The sequence below is a fragment of the Schistocerca americana genome, chromosome 2 (assembly GCF_021461395.2).
Source record: "Schistocerca americana isolate TAMUIC-IGC-003095 chromosome 2, iqSchAmer2.1, whole genome shotgun sequence".
In the NCBI taxonomy this organism is placed as follows: Eukaryota; Metazoa; Arthropoda; class Insecta; order Orthoptera; family Acrididae; genus Schistocerca; species Schistocerca americana.
This window is the reverse complement of record NC_060120.1, coordinates 397,378,923-397,399,952: the sequence shown is the minus strand read 5'-3', so window position 1 is coordinate 397,399,952 and position 21,030 is coordinate 397,378,923. Positions and strand designations below refer to the sequence as shown.

Genomic DNA, 21,030 nt, shown 5'->3' with positions numbered 1-21,030 from the left:
AGTGAGTTGGCGCACCAGTACATGAGTAATAAACCAAAAAGCCCATTTTTGTCATCTTTGTACTTATAAATCTCTCTTATAGTGTTGACCTGCACACGGGGTTGATGGCATACATCAGTTGATACTGTACTACGGAATAATCTTTTGGAACAATGCAGCTAAGATCAAAAAACATTTATTTTACAGAAGTGTGCGGTAAGGATATTCTGCAACAATAACCAACATCTTGCAGGAGCCTCTTCACGTAGCTAAGTATTCTTACATTTACATGCCAATATAGTACCCCGTCCATGGTATATGTGGTTAATGACAAGAGTGCAAATGGGATGAACTGTGCAATTCACAACCACAATATGAGAAATAAAAATAATTTTCCTATAGACTGCACACTTGTCTATGGTTCATAATGTTGTTTTTTTGTTCTGCTGCTAAGGTCTGAAACAGGTTGCTGACAGCAATAAGGTAGAAAATTGAAAAGTCCCCAGTATTTAAAGGCAAATTAAAGTAGCATTTTATAGAACAGTCCCATAATTTCATCAGTAAAAATAATCTTCGTGATCTGAACACTGCTTAAGGCTAATGTTTGTATGAAAGCAAACAGAAAAGTGATACCTCTGAATTTGTTATTCTATTTTCACTATCAGGTGAGGTATTACAAGTCATACATCTTAAGCAGTCAACTTTCCTGCTTTGTTGATGCAAGTGACAACTCTCTGCCACCAGAGGGCTCCAAATGTTGCATGTAGTGTGTAACATGGTGATGTGGAATGTAATTATGTTGTTGTGTAAGAAACAGCCTGCTTTAATCGAGTTTCTAAGTGTGAAAAATATACCTCCAATTAAAATACATAGAAGAATGAAAGCTGTATACAGTGATGATTGTATTGAGATCAGTAATGTGTGACGTTGGGTTGTTTGTGCTCATAATGAAGGAAATGATGGTACTAACCTCAACATGTCTGACAGAGCTGAGAATGGCTAACATTTTGTGCAACCGACTAGACTCATTGGAATCAGGTTGGTGAATTCATGAGAGAAAATTGTCAGATAACACAGACACAGCTCTCAGGTAAGTGAGGCATATCACAAGAGCATGTACAGGTCATCATTGCAGAACTGCGGTACGGAAAACTGTGCGCACAGATGGCTTCTTGAGTTCTCACTCCTGGCATGAAGCAGAGGTTATTGGATATCTGTCAACAATGTCATTTGCATTTTGAGTGTGAGGGTGATGGGTTCTTTAACAACATTGTTACAGATGATGAAACCAGGGTTCACCATTTTGACGCCAAAAACAAAAGAGCGTCAATGGAATTTCACCACAAAGGACCACTGATGCCAAAAAATTCAAGATCATACCATCAGCAGGCAAAATCATGCTCACAGTGTCCTGGGATGTTCAAGGTGAGCTGCCTTTGGAATTCATGCCTAAAGGCACCACCATAAACTCGCAAGGAGACCTTCAGAAAACTGAAAGCACCTATTCGAAGAGTCCACACATGAAGAACCCTGTTGTTCAGCGTGACAATGCCAGACCACGCAAGTGCTGCGACACCCCAACAATCTGATGCCTTCGGTTCACTGTCATCAGTCATTCTCCTTTCAGTCGTGACTTGGCCGCATTTGGTTTTCATCAGGTTCCAAAAATTAAATAACACCTTTGAGGATGTCACGTTGATAGCAATGAAGTGGTGCAAGCAGAGTCGAGGTTGCGGCTCTGTCAACAAAATCCAACATTCTTCAATGATGGCATCAACAAACTGATTTCTCATTGGGAGAGAGTATAGACAGCCCACAATATATTGATTAAAAGTATGCAAACACTTTGTTTGAAGTATTAGATAAAAACAGCAGCTGAGTAGTTTATGAGGAGGAGCAGTGCCTTTTTTCAAAGTTGGTAGTATGCGTTACAGAAGTATTCTGCAATGACTGTGCCTACTGTTAATGTGTAACATGACTTTTTCCACATCCCTGATGCCTCTCATTCATAATACAATTTATGGAGCACAGAGTGTGAATGAATGAATTAGTTGAACTTTTGCCTCACCTATTCTAACTGTATTGGAACAGTGTATAACATACTGTTAAATGGGGTAATACTGGACTGAATTTTAATATTCTTTGAGGTAGTCTCACATAGAATATTAAATTCATGCGACAAAAAGTGCAGGGTATTTATGGTGACTTTAAAGAATAATATGATCAAAGAACATGAATTGAAAATATTATTTAAGTAACTACATCCTAACAAATAAAACTGTCCGATCTTACTCTGTGTGATTTGGTAATTGTGGATGCTCATTGAATTTTCATCCAGAGTTCCATATTTCCCTCTAATGGGGTAATTTCCGACACAAACTACCTTTTTCAAAAATATACATTCTTAAGAAATCATTTTCCATGTTTAGAAAATATTTTACACATTGATTACAAAATATTTTACACATCTCCAGAAAACATTTGACACATGTTGAGACATTCTGGAAATATGATTTCACTGTCTCATAATTCACTTCAGCACATTGGCATTTAATGTTCTCAGATAGTTGGATGTTTAATATATGTGAGTGACATTGTTAGGACGAATATGACCCCTGTGTTCCTGGCATGTTATAAGAAAAGTGCTTTTTTCTTCTTCCATATTTATCGAGGTATTCTTTCACTGTGTACATCATCAGAGGTAAAAGGAAAACGCCAATATGCAGTCCTTAAGTTACTGTGGACAAGTGTACTCTCTTCAATACTGCTTAAAACAGAAACTTTCCAGCCATTCCAAAGTTTGTATTATTAACTTTATTCTCTAATGTTGAGTACGGTATGTTAAATTTGCTTGAGGCCTTTCTGTATGACAGTTTTCCTGAGCTTACATCAGCAAACCATTCAAATGAAAATCTTAAAAAGTGGTATAATATTTTTAATTGAACAGTGAACAAAAAACTTACATGTCATTTTTCAACATAGTCTCCCTAACATTAAATGCATGTATTCCACTGCTTTGGAAGTGCATATATATCATGATGAAAGAATTCTTTTGGTCATGTGTGTAGCCAGTCATGCACTGCGATTTTCACCTCTTTGTTATTTCCGAAATACCTGCCTCCCATTGCTTCCTTGTGTGCACTGAGTAGATGAGCGAGATCTGGCAAATAAGTAGGATGTACCAGACCTTCAGATTTAATTTCCTGAATAGTCTCAACTGTCTTACAGGTTGTATGCTGTTGGGCATTGTCATTGTCATGCTCTTGCAATACTCCTGAAGTCAGAAGTCCTTGTCATTTACTCCTGATTACATCCCCTCAGGGGCTCAGCATTTGTTTGCTGAATACGGGCTTGGTGACCACGTGGTTCCTGAGCACCACCAGTCCTCTGTCACCATAAGCTCTGGTCATACTTCAACGACCACCGTGCAGCGCAGTGGTGGAATGTTGTGTGTTTCGGAGAACAGGGGTCTTGGCTTCATCGTCTGGACTGCAAGGAAGGTACCCACCTCTGTGTGTGTGTGTGTGTGTGTGTGTGTGTGTGTGTAAAAAAAAAAAAAAAAAAAAACCCACCCTCAACCTCAAGGTGTGCTACATGCTGAGGAGATGAAACAGTCTTTAGCGAGCAACCTCTGGGGCACCTGCCGCACCTCAGTTGAATCAGGCTTGCTGAGGCATGCAGGTCTCTGCCTGGGTAGACAGTTGTTTCCCTAGCGTCTCGTGGGATCCTTATGGAACTGTCTCATGAAACTACTACTCCTGACGGGATGGGTGTACCGTCAGGCAACACCTACCCTCAATTCAAAGAGAGCATTGTTGGTCAGTCCTCCCGAAAAGAAATCTCCGAGTAATAGTAACAGGGCATTAGTGTGCCTTAACACTTTTATTGTAATCAAGCGAAATGGGGGAAGCTTTGAGAAGATATCCCCTTTCTACATTAACAAGGAATTGGAAGGTATTGCTGGGTCTCTGAAAAGTGTCAAACGACTACGTAATGGAACGCTCTTGATGGAAACTGCTAATTCCACCCAAATATCTAAGCTTCTGGGATGTAAGGTCTTAGGTAACTACCCAATTGAGGCTGAATTGCATAACACCTTTAACTACAGTAAGGGCGTGGTTACCTGCTCCGATATAATGGAGATGGACCCCGCGGAGTTGCGTGAAGAGTGGAAGAATGTGGGCGTCGAGGAGATGCAGAATTATATGAGGAGAGTCAATGGCAAATTGGAAAAATCAGCAACGTTTATTCTAACGTTTAGTACTCCCGAATCACCGGAATATATCCTAGCCGGCTATATCCGCCTTAAAGTTCGCCCATTTGTTCCTAATCCCATGCTATAAATGTCAAAGATTTGGCCATACCACTTTGGTATGTAATGGGGAGGCTACATGTGGCAATTGTGGAGGCTCTGCTCACGAGTCTGGGACTTTTTGTACACTTTCTCCGAAATGTGTTAACTGCTCTGGGGATCACCCAGTGTGGAGCAGAAAGTGTAGGGTTTACAATGAGGAAAAGAAAATTCAAGAGTTGAAAGTAAAGAGACGCATACCCTGTGGTGAAGCTAAAAAGGCTTACAAAGCCGTCCAACCACCAGTTTTTGCAACTTCTTTTGCATCAGCCCTTAAAACACCAATAGCTAAGTGTGATGCCTTCACACAAACTCAGACCACAGATTCAAGTACGAGCACATGCACTTGTCACTGTACCTGTGGGGGAAACGCTCCACTTGCTACTGATGTCGCTCGGAAGCCGTCAGCAGTGGTCTTACCACCTAAGCCTGATACAACTCCCCAACTTCAGAAGCCACCTAAGCCATCCCAGCAACCCAGGCAGCCTCCTCCTCCTGTCAGTAAAGAAAAACATTCTTCAAAAGTAGTTCTAAGTCCAAGAAAGCGGTAGGTAAGCCTTTGGATCGACGAGCGCTCTCCCTTTCTGATGGCGACTATGCTCTTGAAGATATGAACTTCCTATCGGAAGGACTAGAGAACGCGGAACCGGCTAACATTCCCCCTGACCTCCCTGGTAAATCACCGCCTCCGACGGAGAAAGGAAAGAGCCACTATCGCTAACCATTGGCTTCCACAGGGACTTCTGTCTTGCAGTGGAGTTTGAATGGATATCGCTCACATTTGGAAGAACTGCAACTGCTGGTCCAGGATAAACCTTTCTGCATCTGCTTACAAGAATCGCATCTTAAAGTCACAGACACACCTACATTACGGGATTATCACATATACAGGAAAGACACTACTACTGTAGGCAGGACTAAAGGTGGAGTGGTTATTTTTATTGATGACAGATACCACTACTCTGCTGTCCCTCTTACCACGACCATCCAAGCAATTTCTGTGAAAGTTTTCTCTACGTTTACATCACAGTGTGTTCTTTGTACCTGTCCCCCCCCCCCCCCCCCCCCCCCCCCAAAATGACACTTTGGACGCGGACGCACTGGCAGACCTCTTCCAGGCACTCCCGCGCCCATTCCTTCTTTTTGGGGACTTCAATGCCCACAATGTGCTGTGAGGCTCGGTTACTACTTGCTCCACAGGTCGGCTGATCGAGCGACTCGTCCATTCTGAGGATATCTGCTTTCGGAACGCGGGTCAGATGACTCACTTTTCCAAAGCTACACGGTTTTTTTCAGCTATTTATCTTTGCATTTGTTCCTCAGCTATTGCAGATTCAGTTCAATGGGAAGTGGCTCCAGATTTACATTCTAGTGACTACTTCCCAGTGTGGATTCGTCTGCCGCCTAGGACAGTGACCAGCAGGAGACCACGCAGGTGGATGATACAAAGGGCAAATTGGTTCAGTAGAGTTGACAGGCTATTTTTGAACGAAAGGATTGTGCACAAGAGGCGGTGGCCCATATCACTCATGAGATCCAAAGGGCTGCTGCAGAGTCCATCCCCAGATCTAATAACCACCTCGGACGATGACCTGTACCTTGGTGGAGTGACAACTGTCAATTGGCAATCAGGGCCAGACGGACAGCTCTTCGGAAATTCAAACAGTGTCCAACTACAGACAATCTTCATGTCTTCAGGACTTCAAGAGCACATGCAAGGCAAGTGATCAAAGAATGGAAGAGGGCTCCCTGGAGGGAATTCACGACTTCCATTAATCGGTGCACTTCCGCTGCACACTTTTGGGAATCAATAAGATGGATTTCAGGTGAGGGTAGTCCACATCCCCTTATGGCCTTGTCAAATAATGGGGTCTTGGTGGACACGCCAGAAGAGATGGCTCACGTTTTAGCTGAACACTTCTTTATTGTTACTAAGTCATCCAGACAATCTCCTGCTGTTCAGGTATTCTGTTGGACTGCAGAGATGAGAAAGCTCAATTTTTTCTCGCGTAATGAAGAAGTCTACAACTTTCCATTCTCAGTGTGGGAACTGGAATCAGCTTTATCTGCAGTCAGAGACACTGCTCCGGGTCCTTATGAGACCCATTATACCATGCTTCATCATCTGTGCCCTGAAGGGAAAGGTCAGCTCCTGTCTTGTTTCAATCAGATTTGGTTGGATGGACAGTACCCCGTGACTTGGAAAGAGGCAATTTTAATTCCATTCTGGAAACCAGGTAAGGACCGTAGCGCCCCTAACAGTTATCGGAGTGTCGCCCTTACTAGTTGTATGGGTAAGACTCTTGAAAGCATGGTCAACTGCTGCCTCGTCTGGGCTGCTCGAATCCCGAGATTACCTGAGCTGCTCCCAGTGTGATTTCAGGTGCTACCGTTCCACTCTTGACAACTTAATTCTACTGGAGACGGCATTACAGGAGTCCTTCTTACGCCAAAACCATATAGTTTGTGTGTTTTTTGACCTCGAAAAAGCATATGGCACTACTTGGAGGTACAACATCCTTTGCCAACTTCATGAATGGGAACTACGTGGATGCCTGCCGCTTCTGATCCAATCCTTTCTCGAGGACAGGTGTTTTCGTTATCGCATTGGCGATGCCATATCTGATTGCTATGTTCAGGAGAATGGTGTGTCCCAGGGCAGTGTCCTCAGTGTCACATTGTTTGCCATAGCTATCAATGGCATTTCCTCTGCAGTCAGGAGCCCCATCAAATGCTCTTTGTTTGTGGATGACTTTGCAATCTTCTATTCTTGCTCTGATCTTAAGACAACGACAAGGCAGGTACAACTGACCATTAGGAGGCTGGAAACCTGGGCACAGACAACTGCTTTTCGGTTCTCACCTTAGAAGACTGTGTGTGTCAATTTTAATCGTGCTCGTTGGAGTTTTAACCAACCAGAGCTTACAATGGGGCACCGTATTTTACTTTTTCCAGACACAGCGCGCTTTTTGGGTTTATTATTTGACTCAAAATTAACATGGCTCCCACACCTGAAAGACCTATGAACAAAGGGCTTCCGGTTGTTGAACATTTTGAAATGCCTTGGCGGAAACACATGGGGAGCTGACATGTTCCGCCTCCTACAGTTTTATAGGGCATTTGTTCGATCACGCTTAGACTATGGCAGCGTGGTCTATGGATCGACCCATCCTTCCTACCTCTGGATGTTAGCTGCTGTCCACCATGTGGGCATTCGGATATCAACTGGAGCCTTTCGGACCAGCCCAGTTCAGAGTCTGTGTGCAGAGACTGGTGAACCACCACTCTGGATTCAGCGACGTATCCTTTTGGGTCGACAGGTGCTGAAAATCTCAGTGTCACCCGTCGTTGGCATTTAGTCCAGTAATCCAACTCGCCTTCGAACGACTGTTCAGGAATCGGCCGCAAGTGACCCAGCCATTTGGTATACGTGCTACGGCCTGCCTCAAGGATCGGGAACTCTCGGGCATGAAAATACACGCCAAGGGATGGAACGCACTGCCACCTTGGTGTCTTCGGAGGCCCAAAGTGATTTTAAGCTTGATGCTGCACCAAAAAAATTGTACTTCAGATATGGTTTTTACAACTTTGTTTTCGTCTATTTTGAGTTTGTGCCATAGTTTTATCATTATTTATACAGATGGATCCCAGCAGGGGAATGCTCTCAGTTGTTCTGTGGTTTTCCCTGATAGGATTTTTAAAGTGTGTCTTCCAGAACAATTTACAAATTATGATGCGGAGTTATATGGCACTCTAATGGCACTGGAGACGGTTCACAGAAATCGCCGTACGAGTTTTCTTGTCTGTTCCAACTCTCTTATTGCACTGCAAGCGCTTCACCAAATGTATCCGGTAGACCCACTTAAACGCCATGATAAGGAGGTAATCTTTTGCTGGGTACCTGGCCACGTTAGGGTACAGCATAACGACATTTCTGATAAAGCTGCCAAGGAAGCATGTTGGGGTGGTGCTGTCCACCAATGTCCCATCCCGTTGCACGCCATTATCTCATTTTTTGACAGATGCATCATGCGTCAGTGGGAGACTGAATGGTTGCAGGTGTCGAACAACGAACTATGGTCGCTCAAACCGACCACAAAAGCTTGGCGGACTTCATGTCAGCCTCACCGCTGGAAGGAGGTTTTGGTTACCAGACTGTGCTTCAGGCATAGCCCTTTCACACATGGCTTCCTCCTCCAGGGGGAGGATCCACCTTTTTGTGAAGTTTGTGGCATGCCGCTTTCAGTTCGACATATTGTGGCTATGTGTGTCCTGTATACTGATAATAGGGCAGCCCTTGGTCTCGCTGGAGATCTGCCCACTGTCCTCGCAGATACCAATTCCAGTGTTAACAGAGTGGTGAAATTTTGTGAACTATCAGCCCTCATCCATAAACTGTTGGGGACAGCCTTCGTCGCCACCCATGAGATTTCATGTTGACTTTTCGTCAGGGTGCTGATGACCGTGATGTCGAACGCCCCCTCAACTCAACTCATCATCATCATCATCATCATCATCATACACCTGATTACAGGGTCAAGTTTATTTTGTGGCATGTCTGAATAAGAAGTACTCATTACTGTCACTGCCCTATACACACAATGCTCCAAAATTACTCCATTTTCATCAAAGAAGTGAATGAACATGACTTTCCCAGAAGATGGTTGAGTTCAGAGTTTTTTGGTTTCTGTGATGAGCTGTGGTGCCATGCCGTGCTTAACCTTTTCATGTCTGGTCGATGATAGTAGACACAAGTCTCATAGCCTGTAACAATTTTTTCCCAGAAATGCATCACCTTCAACATGGAAATGATGCAAAAGTTCTTCACAAGCATCGACTTGATCTTTCAATTTGACAGTCAGCTGATATAGGATCCATCTTGCCAGTTGTGGCTATTGTGTAAGACCACAATAAGACACAAATTTTTGTCACCTTGCAGATTTATTGGTTATATTTCTTTGAATGCTGTTAAACTTAAAGTAGATACAGTAATCTGAAATACATGATGCAAAATCTAATGCGTTGTGCTACATTGCCTCTCTAGACTCGCCGAAACGTGGCATCAGTGTTGCAAGCACACCTTCACATGTGCACATTTTGAGGAGCTTCTGCTCATGTGCAACTGGTGTGACGTAATTGCCTTATGGACAAAATATATACGGATTTGATAAACAATGTGCACTGTTCACGGAGTGCGCTGCTAGCACTTAACCATTCAACTATGATTTTACGTCAATCCCGCCAGGTGGTAGCACACTGCAACAGATTTTTGTCCACATTCGCATGGCTTAAATCCCATTAGGTGGTAGCACACTCCACAGATATGCCAATTCATTCACCATGTACTAAAATTAGATTGGACATCAGTATATGTTATAATTATACTGATAGAAAAACCTATTTCGTGGGGTTCTGAATGAGATATATTACATTTTAGATTTTTCATACTGTAATCCACGTGATGTGCTGAGAATCAAAGCACATCATTGTCAATTGTGTGACTGTAGCATTTATTCGTGCTTCTGACATCTTTTGATGTTATGGTGGGTCAGGTTTATGTAGGCTCATGTTCTATGTGTATCCAAACATTCACGAAAAGCTGTCTCATTGGTTTCTCTTGATATTCGTTTAAATATAGGGAGGTTGAAGAGAGTGTGCTTTTGGCCCTTCTGTCTCTCAGTGCTTTATTTATATTCTAGTCAAGTGACCTTGTTGGTAGATAGTCCTACATGAATTTAGTAATTTCTGCAAATGGCAGTTTGTGTTTGGAGTTGATTGTTTACTGTGCAGGAATTGGCTTTCCTGTTCAATGTCAACATGAACATTGTTGAACCTGTATTAAGCACTAACAGAAAAGAAAATTAAAAGGAAGAGTTAGCAGCAAAGGAAGTAGAGTCTCCCAGACCAGACCCGTTGTCTGAGAAAGTGACGAAATCAAATAAGCGAACATTTGACAAAGATATGTGTAATAATCATAAGTTGTTTTGTGGGTATGACATAGTAATGCCTGATTTTCAGCCTCCAAGTTAATTTGTTAACTAGTACATGAGTTAGAGACCTTTTACATTTGTCCGGAAAAATGAAAAAAAAAAAGGATGAAAACTCCCACTTACACAAATATGTGAAACGGAGAGTAGTGAAAGCTTAAACATTATTTTGTTCTTGCCATAAAATGTTCTTAATTGTGTACAAAAACAACAAAATTCAACAAAAACAGTACTTCCTTTTTTCAGACAAGTTATGCGTATTATTATTATTGTCAGTGGCTGAAGTTGTACAAATATGTTGATAAGCATAATTGTTATACACCTAGATGCTATTAATTCTGCACGCTCATATTTACAGGGTTATAAATACAAAATCAAATAGGGGTAATGCAGGAGTAGGTTTAATAATGAATAAAAAAAATAGGAGTGCGGGTTAGCTACTACAAACAGCATAGTGAACGCATTATTGTGGACAAGATAGACACAAAGCCAATGCCTACTACAGTAGTACAAGTTTATATGCCAACTAGCTCTGCAGATGATGAAGAAATAGATGAAATGTATGACGAGATAAAAGAAATTATTCAGGTAATGAAGGGAGACGAAAATTTAATAGTCATGGGTGACTGGAATTCGTCAGTAGGAAAAGGGAGAGAAGGAAACATAGTAGGTGAATATGGATTGGGGGGAAGAAATGAAAGAGGAAGCCGCTTTGTAGAATTTTGCACAGAGCATAACTTAATCATAACTAACACTTGGTTCAAGAATCATAAAAGAAGGTTATATACCTGGAATAATCCTGGAGATACTAAAAGGTATCAGGTAGATTATAAAATGGTAAGACAGAGATTTAGGAACCAGGTTTTAAATTGTAAGACATTTCCAGGGGCAGATGTGGACTCTGACCACAATCTATTGGTTATGAACTGCAGATTGAAACTGAAGAAACTGCAAAAAGGTGGGAATTTAAGGAGATGGGACCTGGATAAACTGAAAGAACCAGAGGTTGTAGAGAGTTTCAGGGAGAGCATAAGGGAACAATTGACAGGAATGGGGGAAAGAAATACAGTAGAAGAAGAATGGGTAGCTCTGAGGGATGAAGTAGTGAAGGCAGCAGACGATCAAGTAGGTAAAAAGACGAGGGCTAATAGAAATCCTTGGGTAACAGAAGAAATATTGAATTTAATTGATGAAAGGAGAAAATATAAAAATGCAGTAAATGAAGCAGGCAAAAAGGAATACAAACGTCTCAAAAATGAGATCGACAGGAAGTGCAAAATGGCTAAGCAGGGATGGCTAGAGGACAAATGTAAGGATGTAGAGGATTGTCTCACTAGAGGTAAGATAGATACTGCCTACAGGAAAATTAAAGAGACCTTTGGAGAGAAGAGAACCACTTGTATGAATATCAAGAGCTCAGATGGCAACCCAGTTCTAAGCAAAGAAGGGAAGGCAGAAAGGTGGAAGGAGTATATAGAGGGTTTATACAAGGGCAATGTACTTGAGGACAATATTATGGAAATGGAAGAGGATGTAGATGAAGACGAAATGGGAGATAAGATACTGCGTGAAGAGTTTGACAGAGCACTGAAAGACCTGAGTCGAAACAAGGCCCCGGGAGTAGACAACATTCCATTAGAACTACTGATGGCCTTGGGAGAGCCAGTCATGACAAAACTCTACCATCTGGTGAGCAAGATGTATGAGACAGGCGAAATACCCTCAGACTTCAAGAAGAATGTAATAATTGCAATCCCAAAGAAAGCAGGTGTTGACAGATGTGAAAATTACCGAACTATCAGTTTAATAAGTCACAGCTGCAAAATACTAACGCGAATTCTTTACGGGCGAATGGAAAAACTGGTAGAAGCGGACCTCGGGGAAGATCAGTTTGGATTCCGTAGAAATGTTGGCACACGTGAGGCAATACTAACCTTACGACTTATCTTAGAAGAAAGATTAAGAAAAGGCAAACCTACGTTTCTAGCATTTGTAGACTTAGAGAAAGCTTTTGACAATGTTGACTGGAATACTCTCTTTCAAATTCTGAAGGTGGCAGGGGTAAAATACAGGGAGCGAAAGGCTATTTACAATTTGTACAGAAACCAGATGGCAGTTATAAGAGTCGAGGGGCATGAAAGGGAAGCAGTGGTTGGGAAAGGAGTGAGACAGGGTTGTAGCCTCTCCCCGATGTTATTCAATCTGTATATTGAGCAAGCAGTAAAGGAAACAAAAGAAAAATTCGGAATAGGTATTAAAATTCATGGAGAAGAAGTAAAAACTTTGAGGTTCGCCGATGACATTGTAATTCTGTCAGAGACAGCAAAGGACTTGGAAGAGCTGTTGAACGGAATGGACAGTGTCTTGAAAGGAGAATATAAGATCAACATCAACAAAAGCAAAACGAGGATAATGGAATGTAGTCAAATTAAATCGGGTGATGCTGAGGGAATTAGATTAGGAAATGAGACACTTATAGTAGTAAAGGAGTTTTGCTATTTAGGGAGTAAAATAACTGATGATGGTCGAAGTAGAAAGGATATAAAATGTAGACTGGCAATGGCAAGGAAATCGTTTCTGAAGAAGAGAAATTTGTTAACATCGAGCATAGATTTAAGTGTCAGGAAGTCGTTTCTGAAAGTGTTTGTATGGAGTGTAGCCATGTATGGAAGTGAAACATGGACGATAACTAGTATGGACAGGAAGAGAATAGAAGCTTTTGAAATGTGGTGGTACAGAAGAATGCTGAAGATAAGATGGGTAGATCACGTAACTAATGAGGAGGTATTGAATAGGATTGGGGAGAAGAGAAGTTTGTGGCACAACTTGACTAGAAGAAGGGATCGGTTGGTAGGACATGTTTTGAGGCATCAAGGGATCACAAATTTAGCATTGGAGGGCAGTGTGGAGGGTAAAAATCGTAGAGGGAGACCAAGAGATGAATACACTAAGCAGATTCAGAAGGATGTAGGTTGCAGTAGGTACTGGGAGATGAAGAAGCTTGCACAGGATAGAGTAGCATGAAGAGCTGCATCAAACCAGTCTCAGGACTGAAGAGCACAACAACAACAACAACATATTTATCTGAAATTAAAAATTTGTGAACACCAGGAATGTATACCAACAAGCCGCTACTGCATCTTGCAGACACGTTATTGAAGTCAGTACTTTGTGAACAATATTCTGAACTGAACCAGTACTTATCTTCAAATTTATGGTTATTTCGTTCAGCGCTATGCATCTGTTCTTCTTTACAAGCTCCTCCATTAACGTAATATTTTCGGCTGTCACTACACAGTGAGCCTACTGTGGTCTTAGGGAATCCTCCACAGAAGCTACACTGCATTTAAACTTCCTGCTCCACTCATCAACTTGCTGCAGCAACAGACATGAATCATTGTACTGCACTGTCATTCTGCTATGAATGCTGTGGATGCTGCTGCCTTTTCCTGCATTGTAACCTTTCTCTGCCACATGTCAGTCATGTTCTGAACCTTAAGGAACCATGCTGCCACCTACCAACTCATTCACACAACTTCTCAAAATTTTACGGAACTTTTATGGTTTTTATTTGAATCACCCTCGTAGTTTACTAGACATGAGTGCAAGTGGAATATGTGAACAGACTACTTTCACATTTCCTTCTTAACATTAAAAAAGTAAATTATAAGGAAATTATGCTTGCCACTTTTTTCTCTTCTAGTACAATGAACGAAGTATTTGCATAAAGATAACAACAGTAATTGTACCCTACCCTGAAAACTGCTAAACACCACCATATGAACTTCTGTGTGCAATAATGTATATTCGAATCTTCTTGACAATATGTAAGATGTAAACAGCAGAATGTGCATGTGAAATAAGAGCTTGCATTCAGTGACACCAATGAAGAAGAGAAATACGCTGTTCCTGTCCAAATTTACTCCTGTGTCTGATGTTTCCCCATTTTATAGTAATGAATTTCTGATTTGAGAATCCACATTTAATTTTCCCATGCTTTTCTCACATCATGTCAGACAAATGCTGTGATAATTATTTTAACAATTTTCCTTTTTTATGCTTGTCCATCTTCACTCACTCACTCACTCACTCATTCATTCATTCATTGTGCTCTGTAGATCCCATCATGAAGAAGAACCTTCATGGATGTGGATTAAGGCAAGGCATACATTAATATGAGACACTTAACCTGTGTACTGTAGTAACAATAAACTCTCTCTCTACTGTTCAATTCTGTTCAAGCTTATGCCTTCTAAATTTAATGTTGGGGTGGGGGCAACCATCTCAGTTTTACTATACTGTTGCTGCTTCTCTGCTATTAGCAGATTAATTTTTCTTAATTACAGTGGTATGTTTCTAAATCTGTAAATATGTTTTACACAACACTGTTACTGCTAACCTCTTTTGAACAAATGCTTTATTTACCTTGGCAAGCTTCCATGTCCCTAAGACAACAGGACAACACTCTTTTCCATGGTCAACACAATGGAAGGTGCTTCTAAGAGCGTAATACATTGGACTGAGCTTCCTGGTTAATGTATCCATGTGGAGACTCCATTTTAACTGCAGTGTTAAGGATTGGACACTTCAGTTTTCCTTTCTTTTAGTTTGTGTTAAAAATCGGAAGTATTCCACCCTCACTTATTTAATCGAAAATACTGAGCTGCATGTGGCGGTTTGTTGTGATGTATTATATTCAGTGGAGTTTTCTTATTTCCCATTGTCTTATCTCAGAGATAAGGTTTTTGTTTCAGAACAAGTAATATGATAGTTACAATGTTTTGGAACAAATATTGTATTGAACACTGTTATTCAGTAAGGCTACAGAGAGGACAAGTGTGTAAAATATGCAAAAATTTAGTATTTTCATGTTTCTGTTTTGGTCCAGTTTTAGTTTACCATCAATTTGGACACAAAATCTTGCTCGAGGACTTTTATTAAATTATTGTTTCTTAAACCATGAAACAGTTTATAGAGGACAGGCCCCAAACTATTGAATAAGTACTCAGTTATTAAGCATACTGACTGTTTTGGTTTTAAAAATTACAGCAAACTCCATATTTTGTAGTTAACAATGCTATTAAAAAAAAAAAAAAAGGTCGTTTACCGATATTTCCATAAAAAAGAACATTAGCCTCATGAGTCAGTGGACACATACACAGGCTTAGTTTCTAAGAGTACTGCGTTATTAGAATTTAGATCTGAAGGTGATCAGCTGGTATTGGTGTAGCATGGTATTTTCCTCTACCTTTATAGGCTTGGATTTATGTTTGTGCTTCGTGGGGACATTGTTGGCAGAATCAGAATTTTATTGTCTCATAACGTACAAGTTAAATCATTGATTTTATGTACCGGAGTCTCGTCATCTATGGAAAGCAATATTTTTTATATAATCACAATAAAATTTGAATATTATTTATTATTATTGTTTTTATCCTGATCAGATGGCCAGATCATTAAAAAATTCATCAACAGAGTAATAACATTTCTGCACCAGGGTGCTATACAATTCTCTTTTTACTGCCTCAATTTGGACCTTTCTAAAATTTGTGTCTTTTGGTTTATTGTATGCTTTCATTCCCATATATTGGGGAGTCTGTGCAAAAAGATTAAGCCTGTGTGTAGGCAGCATGAAGCTTTCTTTGTTTCTAGTTTCATAACTATGCTGGAAATTATTTGACAAAAAGAGTTTACGATTATTACTTGTGAAAAGATACAATGCGGGAACGCTTAGTATCTTAAGATCTCTTAATAATGGCTGACAAGATAATAATGGCTTTGCACTGCATATGTTTCTGATAATTTTTTCTGCAAAGTTAAAATTTTTGTCATGTTGCTAGAATTCCCCCAGAAGACAATACCATATCTCACTACTGACTCAAAGTAACTATGGTATACTACTTTTTTTGTGTCTATACTAGTGACATTGGCTAAGATTGTCATAGCAATCGCTGGGCTGTTTAGTTTATTTTTTAGATAATCTATGTGTGAGGACCATGATAGGTTTCTGTCCAATTGTATTTCTAAGAATTTAACATGCTTTGCTTTATTTAGCTCCTGGCTTCTGTGCATAATGTAAATATCATTTATGTGAGACTGTTTTGTCTTAAATTGCATCAGCTGTGTTTTTGAAATATTTAGCTGTAGGCCATTTAAATGGAACCAAACATATAGGTTTTCTGGAGTTTCTATGACATTTTCAGAAATTCATTGTGTGTTTTTATTTTCTACCAGTACTTATGTGTCATTGTTTCATTACATGATAGCATATTGCTTGTATAATTCAAAAATTTCCAATAGATCAGTGAATAAAGTATGTATCTATTACCAAAAATAATTTTTCTCATAAAACAGGGGTAACCATCATCAGCAGGCATACACTTATCTCTTGAGTGCTGAAAAGTATAAACTTCCACAACTGTTGCTTGAGAAAGTAAAACTGCACTGGATAAAAGGCGATCATGAATCAGCGTTTCATGCACTGAAATGTGTTGTGTCTGAAGATTTTCCTGAGGAAAAAGAAGAGGAAGATGAAGAAATGACTTCACGGAGAATACTGTATGCCAAGGTGAAACTAATATCCAGAGTCCTCAAAAGTTGAGAATTTCAGCATTAAAACCTATGATCTTCGTTTGTAATGGTCTCTTTGTTTGAAGCCTGAGTTTAAAAGTAATACTTTGTGTAGTGTACTTAGATAGCTGAAACATAGAAAATTGTCATCATAGTTCAGTACATATATAATATGTAGAAAATATAGAAAACTGTATTGAACAGAAAGGGGAGGGGCAGTTATTGTTTTTTATCTTAATACATGAAAGATGAAATTAGTCTCCATAGAGTACTGAAAGTATAAAACACAGAAAAAATGGGATTTTTCCTTGAAAAAGAGTGAGAGGGGTTTAGGTGGTGATACTGAAGGAGACTTGTGTGTGGTTTCGAAATAAAATGCAACAGAAAAATCATTCAAAATGTAATATGGGAATCCATAAATGAGGAAGCACTTACTACCAAGCTGCCTTATTTGATACTGAAGCCATGTGGATGAATGTTCTTTGCATTTATGAGCATACAACAAATTACATTTGTCACATTTTTAGGCAGTGGTCTTTCGAATGTTGTGCTCCCAGTGTATTGGACATTTCTGCAAACATTTGTGAAGAACATTCATTATTACAGATGACTGTATTTGGAAGATATAGCTAGTATCCATATTCCTGTTTGTTGCTAAGTTCAAATGTAAGTTTTGTCTCTTTGAACATATTTTGTTTCAATGTCAATAAAGTATTGGGAAATGTTTAGTAAAAGACACCAGCTTAAAAACTGAAAGAGCCAAACCCAGGAGCCCACCCTGTTAAATTGTGGAATGGCAATCCTTGAGTTCTTCTGAAGAGTCTGTCATAGCCTTACATATTGCAAAACTCAGTGGAATTAAAGTCTTTGACCATATTTGTGACTTTTAGTGATATTCATATTTAATTTTGTGCTTAATTGTTTGTAATTACATTTGATGAAGCCTATAGTACCTTAGATGTCAATTCACTTTTTGCCAATAATTTGTTTTCTTTTATTCTTCTGCAATAGAACACCATTTGCCTACTAAAATGTAGTGAAATATTTAATAATCAAATGAACAATAATTTCTTTTTAGGCACTACTTCTTTATGCTCGCTACAATGATGATATGCTGAAAGTAGATACTGAGCAGTCAGTCCGTAACTACAATCGTGCTCTGAGCATGTACGCTTGCTGGGAGAAAGGTTATGTAAGTCTTGCTCGGTTCTATGATCGTGTTTTGCAGAATTTCAGTGAAGCTGAACGTGATACAAAAGGAGGGTAAGGTTATATATTGTACATACCTCTTTTCAAGTATGTGTCATGTCATTTTATAATAAGTGTGTAGATCATTAAGAAGCAAAATAAAACAATTTATGAAGAAGGATGTGATCATTTCTTAACTTTACTCATAAGGAGGTTCTTTAAGATTGTGGGCTTAAACAGTATATTAGTTCTATGTCCGGAATTTCTCTCACTAGAATGGTAATCGTAACTTATATAATTTTCTTGTTCATAGACTTACCAATTTCTACCTCACAAACTGATATGATGATTCCTCTATAGTTACCTGCCACAAATTTTTCTCGTCTTTTCAATTTATTTAAACAATTTCTACTTCTTTTAAAGTCGTCCTGTCCACCTCTTACTCATCCCAGCTTCCTTTTTGACATCTTTCTGTGCTAATATCATGTGAGGTTTTTATAATGGCTAATACCACAGTTGGCAGCCCATAGCATTCTTCAGTCACAAGTTGTCACCTTCACAGCAACGTTGGCAACCTATAACTGCTAACTTTATGCAACTTACGATTCAGTCAAGGATTCAGTCATTTACTAGGGGGCTGACAGTTTGCTATTTATGTGGATCACAATCTGTTAACATATGCCTTTGCTGTAAAACCAGAGAAAGCATTGCCAAGGCAGTTATGCCATTTAGATTACATTATGCCATTTAGATTACATTAGCCAAATCACCACCTGCATTGCTTATATATGAAGGAAGCTGAATGTACCAGCAGATGTGCTATCATGTGTAGATGATGTGGACACGGCAGCAGATACATGCTCGCATGTTGAAACTGTAGAAGCTACCATTGATTTTGATGCCCTCACACAGGCCCAGCAATATGATGGTGAGTTACAAGACCTGTTGAAACAAGCAGCACAGCTGAAGTTGCATTGTGTTGTGATGCCTGAAGGAAATGTTAAATTGTATTCTGACCTATCTGGACCGAAAGCGCGTCCATTTGGGTCCCAACACTTTCGAGTGCATCACAGGCTAGCACATCCAGGAGTGCAGGCCACTATTAGAGTGGTCAAACAAAGTTTCGTTGGGCCTGGAATGTATGCAGATTCCAAAACATTTGTCAATCAATATGTGGGTATCTGATAGAATGAACATTTATTTCCACATAAAACATGTCTTTACAAGGTAGCTTACAAGCATGGAAGGCTTAACAGTTGCTGTAAAGAGTAACATGGAATGGTCTATACCTCTAACATCAAAGAGTAACTGTAATGACAAATACTAGTCACACAGAATGCTTATACACCATGTACACTTGCATCCATGGGGACGGAATAAGGTGACACGCCACCAATGTATAGAGTATGGGCAGAGCTAGCTAGGGTGCTTTTTCTCTGTGGTATTTGGGTTAGAAACGAGTCAGTTTTACATAGCCGGTGGGAGGATAGTTTTATGTGATCAGTGAGAGATGAGAGCACTGGAAATGAAAATGTATAATGTTCATAACTGCTTATTTATGATTATATTGTGTCATGAAGGAGAGTCTGAAATTACCACCACCAGAGCTCCAATATTTTTTACTACTTTTTTGGAGCAATTGTTTTGGTGACAGACTAAACTGTAGTGTAACGTGTGGTCTAGGTTGGGCTACAAGTTTATAGTTTGATTGTGACCTGGTAAAGCCAGCGAATGATGTGTCATTACTAGAAGCAGTGTTTCGGAATGAAGGCTGTGATGGTAAACTGATTGATCCATGGTGTATTTTTACTAAAATAAATGACTATCACAGTTCCTTCCACCATGGCCACTGGCACTTTAGCTCATTATTTAAATATTAAGCCACATATACACTACTCACGGAAACAATATTATGAAAAGGAAAGTTGTAACTCACCATATAGTGGAGATGCTGAGTTGCAGATAGGCACAACAAAAAGCCTGTCACAATATAATCTTTTGACTATTTTCATGTGTTATTATTTTCTAATATGCTGTTTTCCTTTGTTACTATTTTCTAATATCCTGTTTTCCTTTCTTAATATATTCTAACAGTGTGCTGTTTTCCTTTGTTACTATTTCATAATGGTGCTGTTTTCCTTTGTTATTATTTTCTAAGGTGCTGTTTTTCTTTGTTGATACTTGATGACCCAGTGCTGTTTTTCTTTGTTACTGTTTTCTAATGGATTTTCTACTCATGAAACATGTTTTCAAAACCTATATTTCCAGCTAGTATATGCGAACACCGTTTTGAAATGTGGAAACAGCTATCTGTAGCAATATTGGTACAGATAAAAGGATACAGTGTTTCAGGCTGGCTACCGCAGCACAGCACTAGCATACATTTTTAATTTGTGTTGTGTAGAGTTGTTAGGTGTTGTATTTTTGTATGTTGTTTCAAGTTTTTCCGAAGAAAAAGAGTAATGGATGAGGCTTATGGAATACTTGAAGCAGAGAGTAACAGCAATAAAAAACAAGGAGCTCTGCAGTTTATATATTTATGCATTTATTTTACCTGGCAAGATTAGGGCCTTCAGGCCCTCTCTTACACCTAACCAGGCATACTCAGATTGAACGAATTTCAGTTTGTACAGAACATTAAGGACATATAACGTGTTATACAGTATTAATGTTAAAGAAAAAAAATAGAGATTATAACAGTAGTACAACGATAATTATAACAATCAAAAAATAATTATAACAATCAAGAATAATAATAGTAATGACTACGTATATGAAAATAAACATATTTTTCTTTTATGAATGTCAGTCCTATTGCTAGTTGGGAATTTTCTCGTTATGTTCTTGCAGCTTGTGAGTTATTCTCATTGAGCAGAAACATAAGACGATAGAATTGGGTGGAAGAGATACAGAAGAGGTAGATGTTAGAGGAAGAGAAATAGTATGGTAAAATTC

The 21,030-nt window shown here is 39.5% G+C and overlaps 1 protein-coding gene across 1 annotated transcript in view; it reads left to right on the top strand.

Moving 5' to 3' along the window:
* Nucleotides 1-21,030, top strand: part of LOC124594989 (serine/threonine-protein kinase ATR) — a 353,179-nt gene that overhangs the window by 253,394 nt on the left and 78,755 nt on the right. Inside the window, exons 31-32 of the mRNA XM_047133527.1 lie at nucleotides 16,672-16,885; nucleotides 17,966-18,150. Coding sequence (XP_046989483.1) covers nucleotides 16,672-16,885; nucleotides 17,966-18,150 — 399 coding nt within the window. The remainder of the gene's footprint in view (nucleotides 1-16,671; nucleotides 16,886-17,965; nucleotides 18,151-21,030) is intronic.